Source organism: Silurus meridionalis, chromosome 24, assembly GCF_014805685.1.
Source record: "Silurus meridionalis isolate SWU-2019-XX chromosome 24, ASM1480568v1, whole genome shotgun sequence".
Classification (NCBI taxonomy): Eukaryota; Metazoa; Chordata; class Actinopteri; order Siluriformes; family Siluridae; genus Silurus; species Silurus meridionalis.
The window spans coordinates 4,477,543-4,486,868 of NC_060907.1; the positions used below are offsets into that span (position 1 = coordinate 4,477,543).

The following is a 9,326-nucleotide window of genomic DNA, read 5'->3' on the forward strand; positions in this document are numbered from 1 at the left end:
GCTACATTGGGCTCTTATTTTACATGGTAATGGTAAAGTTGCCCTCCATCATAGACTACTGGAGACAGAGCAGTATTTTCACAGTTCCCTTTCCAGCAACAATTATGTCAAGGGACAGATACAGGAACATTTCGTGGAATGTACACATGAGTCACCCAGATGCAGACAAAGAAAACAACAGAAAGAGGGGCACATCTGAACATGACCGTCTGTTCAGAGTGAAACTGATTATGGACACAATCTGTAAGACCTGCAAAGCAATTTATCATCCTAGAAGACATTTAGCCGTGGATGAGAGGATGGTAGCATGCAAAGCTAACACTTGGAGGACACAGTACGTAAAAGCCAAGCCGACTAAGTGGGTGTTCAAGTTGTTTGTTCTTGCCGATTCCTCAAACGGATACACTATTATTATTTAATGCATAGTATTGTAGCCCTACAGGCTGGGATTTGCAGAACCCTACTGTAGTGTATTGTGTTAGTTTTTGTTGCACTCTTTATTTTTTTATACATACTGTACTGAATTGTTTTATTGTTACACAATTCCCTTTTTAATGCTGTCCTTGCTAATGTGTATTTTTAATAAACACAAAGGAAATACATTCCTTGTTGTAGTACTGTACTTCTCACTGTGATCCTGGCTCAGTGATCCACAGCTCATTATGTAATCGACAGCTCATTATGCGACCCATTGTCTACGAAGCTGTCAGTCACAGCATGTCGACGCCTCTTCGCATATGGACTTTCAAAGTAGAAAGTGTCTTTTAAATTTTAAATCAAAGTATTGTTTAAGGTGAATGAGCAGGCAGGATGATTTTCACATGATTAAAAATAAAAAACCTACATTAGAAGATCTGTTCTCAAAAAGTCTTGGGGAAACATGTTTACTATCGGTTTTGTGGCCTTATTTCAGTGAGTTTTTTTTTTTTTGCTTTTCAAAACCACGCATAAACCTTATTTTGTCAAAAATACAAACAAACACATATAAGTTGTTTACATATTATGGTAGCCCAGTTTGTGCTGAATACAGTGTAATAAGTCTTTTGTCAATATTATATTTTAAAAGCAACTAAAAAGAACCAAATGTAAGAGCACGTCAAAATCTCTCAAGGGGTCAAAAACACCCTCAGACTCCAGAGGGTTAAATTGATTTCAGAATGATTTATTCATGCTGACCATTCCTCCTCACCTGAAGAGAGACTACACAAAATAATCTTGAGGAATCTAATGGTCAGGTGTCCACATACTTTTGGAATTATGTGGACTTTTGGAATTTGTTGATATTTTTAATGAGTTTATTAATAAAGTAAATGAGGTCATGTGAGCAGAAGTGCAGGAAATATCAGGGCGTTACGTCATCCTGAGCGAGGTTCGGTAAGAACGAGGTGACGTGATACACAAATACATCGTTTATTCCAAAAAAACAAAACCCCACCTGGAGAGAGAAAAGCATGTAGAAAAGTCAGGACAGAAAGCTCGGGTCAGATCTGAGACTGGATGAAGGTCTCCTAGTTGGCTCTCAGTAAGAACTCGAAGAAAGGTTTTGAATTTGAGGCAGTTTAGCTCATCCACCTGCAGAAGCTCCTTCACATCGGGTAGATACTCGTGCAGAGGAACCCCTGAAAGCACACACATGCACATACACACAGCTTTCACTGTAATGCACTTTGATTTCAGTGCTGTTACGCTTTTAGATTTAATGAAAACTTGGACTTTTCCCTCTTGAATGAGTTTCTGGAAAATTTTAACAGAAATGCTGTCACTCGACACCTTCAAAAGATCATCACTGCCATCTGAGGCTTCCCAACTGGAATACACACACCAATACTGACCAATACATACCAGTATATACCAATACACATTAATACTGTTCAATACACACCTTCACTGACCAAAACACAGCAATACTGACTAATACTCACCAATACATACTAATACACACAGTATATACATACCAGTATATACCAATACACATTAACACTGTTCAGTACATACCAATACACACCAGTATATACCGATACACATTAAAACTGTTCAATACACACTGTTACAGAGCAAAACTTCCTGAAGGAGGAAACTCTCCTGCTCCACAATATTTACACACACAGGAATAAAGATGAAGAAAAGGAGGGATGGGAGTGAGTGCCTCACCGTTCACTTGTTGGCGCTGCAGGGGTTCGGGCATGTCTGAGGCCAAAGCTGTAAGTTTGCTCAGCGCTAGCAGGGTTTTCTTCTTGCTGAAGTAGCGCGTCTCTGAGTTAGCCTGGCTGTACAGGGTGTGGTGGGCCTGCAGCAGGGAAAAAACACACAAATTGTCCATTTTATAATTCCATTCTTTTCCAGCCTCACATGTGCAGACTTTCAAAAAGACCATATTTAACATCTGAAATAATGATTTTAAATTCCAACTATAAACATGTGCTACGTTACAATGCCTGATGCGTGTCAGAATCAGATTCTCTGATGTTTTCAGTGTATTTATTCACATGACAGGGGGCGCCGCAGTGTCACGGCACCTGATGCCTCACAACGTAACAACCGATCACAGCTTCGCAGATCCGGTCACTCACCGATCTTTTGGGGGCGCTGAGAGTCTGCTCCTAACTCTGCGTAAAAACACCTTTGGGCCACATTAATATGTTTTTATTTAAAATACACTCTCAGAGGTGGCTAAATGGTGTTTTTCACGTTGCAGTCTGGACTGCGTGTGAAAACAAAGGCTTGCGAAAACAATTACAAGTTTTTAGTCAACGCCACAACACACCAAAGAGCCAAAAGGTAAATTAAGGAAGGCGAAAATGACGAGGGTCGAGGTGTCTTAAGTTTTGCTCGTGCACAGAGTGTAGAAGTAGCCTTTGTTTTATATATATATATATATATATATATATATATATATGTATTGCTAAAATAGTTAGTTTTATGCTGATCATGTTATGTAACTTTTTCGATTATTTGTTTTAAATGTAACATTTGTTTATTGATTATTGCCTGGCAAATAAATGTCAAATTCTTGATGAAATTTTCTGAAATCATTTGTATCTAGTTGATTATGTAGTCTGGCGTTACCGCAAATCTGTGACCAGGATAGTACAAACTGAAGGCTCATGAACAGATGGAGCGTAGAGCACAATGTCTGAGACCTTCTGATTTCTGACTATCTCTGACTTTAGCAAGTTATAACTAAGTGACTAAATACAGTACTCTTTATGAATGAGCAAGCATTGAGAGGTCTACTTAAAAAATATTAGTTTACCCTTATATCCTCTGACTAAGGGACAGTCTGGCGAGTTTGTGCCTGTGAGCATGTGCAGCGGCTATCACCGACTTAGCAAGTTATGACCAAGTAACTAAATCAATAGTTCTTGATGCATGAGCAAGCATTGAGTGGCCTTCTTAAAGAACATTAGTTTACTGTTATATCCTCTGACTAAGATTCGGACTGGCCAATGTGCCTCCGTGAGCAGGTGTAGTTAACCGAGCGCAAGGTTCTAAGCGACTCCAGGACCATAATGAATGATTAATTGAAAAGTTTAATGTTTAAATGAATCTATAAAAATTAAGAAGTGCAACCAATAAGGTGATCATCTTAAATAGATATTCAAGTTAAATATTTATTATAAATTGGAGTCAGATTAGAGGTTAAAATTTTATTAAAATAACAAAGTGCAATCTATTTGAGTAATCTTTACAGCCGCACGAGAAGGACCAACACGCAGAATACCTTCACCCACACCAGTGGATTCCATCATTGGGCCACTGAGTGGGCCCCCTACAGTACTGTAGGCGAGTCTGGTTGTCCGTCTGCTCGCACATCTGCACCAGGATGTCAAAATCACAATATTTCTCAGCCAACGCTGCCACCCACTGATACTGACCCAGCTCAACTAATATCACACACATAAACATGAATCAGAGATGACCAGAGCCAGAGACTTAGAAAAATCAGTTTCACTGCAGCACAGTTAATCAACATCAAAATGTCATTGCATTTCAAGGTGACATTGAAGCCTTGTTAACATTTCAATAAAACATATTTCAGTGTGAATTTAATGGATTTTCACGGCTCCAGAACCCGAGAACTCACGTAGCGGTGTGAGCAGTTCGGAGCGACGCTGCATGTACTCCATCTCCAGCGTGAAGCAGCAAGGTCAGTTGGGCCATGTAGCCACGAGCAGCGAGTCCAACAGCGCCACCAGCTGCTCGCTGAGAGTGCTGTGAAGTCTCGAGTCGGCATGAGGATACACGCTGCGCAGGATCACGTCCTGCTGCCGGGTGATGACTGTACGAACTCCGACCTCTCCACCCGAGGCTTCAGTACAGAGAGAAAACAACGTTTTGTTTAGTGTTAAACAACCCAGAATACGCTTTATATTTTCCAATCTCCAAAAGTAGATCCATTTAGCTTTGATGTCAGTTTGGCAAACTCATGGAATTCTCTCATTAGATTCATGATGTAGTCTTCAGGAATGGTTTTTAGGTCACAGGGGTGGCTTGAGTTTACTTGTGACATTTCTTGCCTACTTAATGTGCTATAGACCATCACTTATCTTGTGCAGAGGAAAGGCTTAGTACAGAGTCAATAGCTCTATTAATGCTACTACAACTACTAAACACATCCAGATTACTTAAAGAAATTAAGGTAAGTAAATCCAAAAAAAAAAAATCTCAAGAACTTTAAATGTACTGTATACCCAGGTGCAGTCTCCAAAAGAAACACACACACACACACACACACACACACACACACACACACACACACACACACACACACTCAATACCTTCATACTACAAAAAAAAAAAAGGCTGCATCCCTCTCTTATTTCTGGGAAAATCAATCACTAGTATATACATATACATGTGTGTGTGTGTGTGTGCGTGTGTGTGTGTGTGTGTGTGTGTGTGTGTGTGTGTGTGTGTGTGTGTGTGTGGCTCTCAAGAAATGCTCCAAGCAGCATCACAGTGAAGGTCTTCATGTAAAGGTAAATTAGACCCGAAACTGTTAGCGTTACTATTCTCTCTCATTAAATCTTGCGAGACATTTCCGCCTAGTTCGGCCTTGAAGGTGCGCTTACTTTCGCACCCGCCTCACCTTGATGATGATGTTGACACTGAGCACGACTTCCGCCCACTTCACAGAGGTCACAGGGTTCTCCTTCAGACACTTCTCCTCCTCCGAGACACGAGATCCGAGACACCTGAAAACGAGCACGAGCACACACACACACACACACACACACACACACACACACACACACACACACACTTAACAATGAAACAATTCATAACTGAACAAATTCTAATTTATTGTAAACATTTTTCACAACTGTTTTATTTAACTATTTGTAATTCATTATTATTGTTATTATTGACTATTGCCATATAATTATTTATTATATTTGATTCTATCTTATTTAATTTTACTGTTTTTATTTCCATTTTACTTTTTATTTCTTTGTGTTTTAGCTTTTATTGTTATTGGTTCTTATACACTTCTATTTTGTGTTTTTATTTATTTATATTTAAGGTCCCCTGGTGGTCTAGTGGTCTAAGATGCAGCGCTCTCACCGCTTTCTGACCCGGGTTCGATTTATATTTATATTTCCACTTATTTTTATTTCCTTTTATTTTTTGTTTTTATTAATTAGCATTTTTTTTTATTTTACTTAGATTTTTTTGTTTATTTACTTAAATTTTTTTGTTTGTATTTTTATTTATTTTCATTGTTTGTTACCTCTCTGTAAGACTGGAGGGGGCGCTCTTGGCGGTTTTACTCAGCGTGACGGCGATGGCGGCGTTCACCAGCTCCGGCTGCTTGCTGTGGTGGTTCTTCAGAGAGACGGCCAGCTTGTGCAGCAGGATCAGTGAGGTCAACGGGAAGCCGGCGTTCTCTGGATTAGAAGTCAGATCCAAGTGTAAAAGTCCATTACATTCTACACGTCCTTTTCTAATCCATGTTTTAATTAAATGTGGATAAACTACTACAGAAGGAAGTTCTCAAACTCTGTTCCTCACTGTCAGGCACAGACTCAGCCCAGCGAGGATCTGAGGTGGGGTAATCGTCCATTAGGTCCAGGTCGATCTGATTCAGCTCCCCTCCTGCCCCTCCCTCGCCGTCGTCTGAAAAGAGCTCGTCCGTAATCTTCTGGGCCTCCATCACGCGGTTCCTACAGGCAAGAAAATAAATGGTTTCACTTAGATCGGATCCTAATCCAAAAATTCTAGTTCCAATCCTCCAAATCCAAGAATTATACTAACCACTAATCCCTCACCTCAGGTCCAGGTCCAGCCAGGGAAGCACATAGAGAATCCTCCATGGTCTCTGGCAAGATGGAGGTGCTCTCTCTGGGCACCATGGCAACCAGGCCGTATGGGATATGGGAGAAGACAAAGGGCAAGTCGGCACACACGCCTCCGCCGCGAATACGGTCACCTGGAGAGGGCCAGTGAGGATAAAATAAGTGGCCTGTGTGTGTGAGAGAGAAAAGTGTGTGTAGAGATCATACTGGAGGAATTGAAGGTGAGCTTCTCTTCAGGGAGGCCGCTGCGCCCTGCACCAGTGGTGCACGTGTACACCAGCTCCTCGTTATAGAGATACGCGGCAGGACCTTTCACCCGCGGCAACACCAACCTCGTCTTATGAAGCTCCTCCTCACTCTGACACCAAACAGAGACAGAGAGAGGTATAGAGAGAGAGAGAGAGAGAGAGAGAGAGAGAGAGAGACACACACAGAGAGTGACAGAAAGAGAAAAAGAGAGAGAGAGGTAGAGAAGGTAGAGAGAGAGAGAGAGAGAGAGAGAGAGAGAGAGAGAGAAAGAGGGATCATTTCATCAGGGAACCTACCAACAACCCTTAACATACCCTCTTTTGGAAACCACAAAGTCTTTAAAAACCTCCATATTTGGACACCATGAACACTTAAAGAACCTGAAAAGAACCTTCTTTTAAAAACCATGAACCCTTAAAGAAAAAAACAGCAGAAAAAATGTACACTAATATTAAAAACACGAAGGTGATGAACCAGAATGATCATCAGAGATGTGACTTGCTTTAGAATCATAGCTACCTGAAATGGAGGGTTGTACTTGGTGACCTCTACATAGAGTTCTTCTGATGCAGGTAGCATGGTGTCTGGAAGTGTGACCAAGCAGAAATACGCTAAACATGGAGTATCAGCAGGATGCCACACTGCAGCTAACACAACCAAACCAGTGCTGAGGAGAGAACATCATCATCATTATCATCATCATGGAAACAAACAATCTCAGAGAACCAAAACATATTAAACATACAGCAATACATATAGTTATAATGTAAACTTTAGAACATCTAGAACAACTAAGCATACTTCTGCCATTTCTCTGTCATCAAAGAATCATCAAAGAATCTCTTTAATGGAAAGCAAGAGCACTCAAAGAACCCCATCCTTAAATACCAGAAATCCTCAAGGAACCACTTATTTGGAAAACATAAACTGTCAAAGAACACCCCCCTTTTTTATATTTTAAAAACCAAGAACCCTCAAAAAACCCTTCTTATAAGCACAGAAACCAACCAAATAATAATAATAAAAAATAATCTTAAAATAAACTATCTTTTAGTAACCATTTTTGGAAATCAAGAACCCTCAAAGAACCCCTTCTTAGAAGCCCAGGAATCTCAAAGAACAACTTATTTGTGTCCTGAGCCCGCGGGTGAGATGTTCACGAGTTACTCACTGACTGAGCTGCATGTCCAGATATGCCACGTTAACACCTGCCTTCATCTCTGCATAGTTACTCTCCGAACCCTGAAACACACACACACACACACACACACACACACACACACACACAAAATATTAAAATAAGAAATAGAGCAAATATCAGCTCACAAAACTTTTCTATGATTGCAGTAATACAAAAAGTTCTGCGGAGGCCAAACAGACTCGAGACGCAGTGTCCGATCCCTGACAGCATCCTGTGTCCCTGCTGCACCGCCCGCTGATAGAGCTTTCCGGGAGCCTCCATCCCCACCTGGGGCAGCAGACTGGGCCAGAACCGGGCCGAAACCTCCGGAGACACGGCCAGCACACACACCGACTGCCACGGTCACATGGAGAGGGGGATAAACCCAAAAACAATAGTGTGTGTTCAAGAGTCAGTCGCCATGTAGAAAAATGGTGGAGAACGATGGAGAACGGATTCAGTAAGGTGGAGAATGATAAAGAAAGGTGGAGAACGATGGAGAACAGATTCAGTAAGGTGGAAAATGATGAAGAATGGTGGAGAACAATGGAGAACAGATCCAGTAAGGTTGAGAATGATGAAGAAAGGTGGGGAACGATGGAGAACGGATCCAGTAAGGTGGAGAATGATGAAGAAAGGTGGAGAACGATGGAGAACGGATCCAGTAAGGTGGAGAATGATGAAGAAAGGTGGAGAACGAAGGAGAACGGATCCAGTAAGGTGGAGAATGATGAAGAAAGGTGGAGCAGTACCTGCACCAATGCTGAATCCACCGCAGATGATGAGCTGATGGAGATGAGATCAGCAATGTAGCCGTACACACTAGGGGACAACTGCAGGTCCTTACACACAGACAACTACACACATAGAGAAAATATATCACACACACACACAATTTAAAACACATACACACAGAAAATATATAACAAAAATATATGCCTACCTAGGCCTGTCCACAATAAACCTGTCCAAGCCCACCTCCAATAAACCCTCTCCCACCCCATCCCTCAAAACAGGGATGTTCAGGGTGTTGTGAGTGTCTTTCACATGGCATTGAACCTGAAACTGTGCTATCCTGCTTTTAGACAGAGGCTGTTGTTTCCTGGGTTGTCCAGAGTTGTCCTGGGTTATCTGTGTTTGTCCTGGTTTTTCTTGGGTTGTTCAGAGTTGTGCAGGCATGTTCTGTGTTATCCCGGAGTATCGTGGGTTGTCCTGTGTTATCTTGACTTGCCATGGAGTGTCCATAGTTGTCCTGGGATATTTTAGGTTGTCCTTGGTTGTCTTGGTGTCCAGGGATGTCCGTTTGTGCATCATAGCAGACTATGTGTATTGGAGTTTGTACATGTAGAAGTGAAAAAAGCATGTTTGCAAAAAGCAATCGGAAATGGGTTGCTGAGCCCAAACGGCAAGTTCTACATCATGGGAGTTCATTATTTAAACGTTACTCGGAGCAGGGAGACTTTGAGAGCAGTCTTTCATTTCTAACCATAGGGAGATGAATAGAAAGTGCTTAAGACCTCATTAGCTTCGCTCTGGGAATGTTTGTTCTTAGACTCCTAAATCAGCTTAATATTTGCTCTACTACATTTGGGTCATGATTG

The 9,326-nt window shown here is 41.4% G+C and overlaps 2 protein-coding genes across 2 annotated transcripts; both read right to left on the reverse strand.

Annotated features, from left to right (window-relative positions):
• Positions 1 to 1,394: 1,394 nt before the first annotated feature.
• Positions 1,395 to 4,240, reverse strand: LOC124378435 (nuclear pore complex protein Nup133-like). The gene is made up of 3 exons (XM_046838144.1): positions 4,085 to 4,240; positions 2,152 to 2,287; positions 1,395 to 1,619 (listed from the first exon to the last, which is right to left on the reverse strand). The coding sequence occupies exons 1-3, from the start codon at positions 4,232 to 4,234 to the stop codon at positions 1,411 to 1,413; spliced, it is 495 nt and encodes a 164-aa protein (XP_046694100.1). The 5' UTR covers positions 4,235 to 4,240; the 3' UTR covers positions 1,395 to 1,410.
• A 1,508-nt stretch (positions 4,241 to 5,748) lies between these two features.
• Positions 5,749 to 8,886, reverse strand: LOC124378433 (nuclear pore complex protein Nup133-like; the record flags this gene model as incomplete). The annotated part of the gene is made up of 9 exons (XM_046838141.1): positions 5,749 to 5,888; positions 6,013 to 6,164; positions 6,270 to 6,430; positions 6,504 to 6,654; positions 7,065 to 7,212; positions 7,717 to 7,787; positions 7,926 to 8,079; positions 8,478 to 8,582; positions 8,669 to 8,886. Coding segments are annotated over 8 exons (1,146 nt in total), but the record flags the coding sequence as incomplete, so codon positions are not given.
• Positions 8,887 to 9,326: the final 440 nt, after the last annotated feature.

Bases quoted from the DNA above. Each gene is read 5' to 3' on its own strand.
- LOC124378435 (XM_046838144.1), bottom strand. From the start codon at position 4,234: ATGCCGACTCGAGACTTCACAGCACTCTCAGCGAGCAGCTGGTGGCGC. The intron at 2,288-4,084 runs GTGAGTTCTCGG...TCCCTGCTGCAG, and splicing joins CGAACTGCTCACACCGCTAC to GCCCACCACACCCTGTACAG. The intron at 1,620-2,151 runs GTGAGGCACTCA...GTGTGCTTTCAG, and splicing joins GCAGCGCCAACAAGTGAACG to GGGTTCCTCTGCACGAGTAT.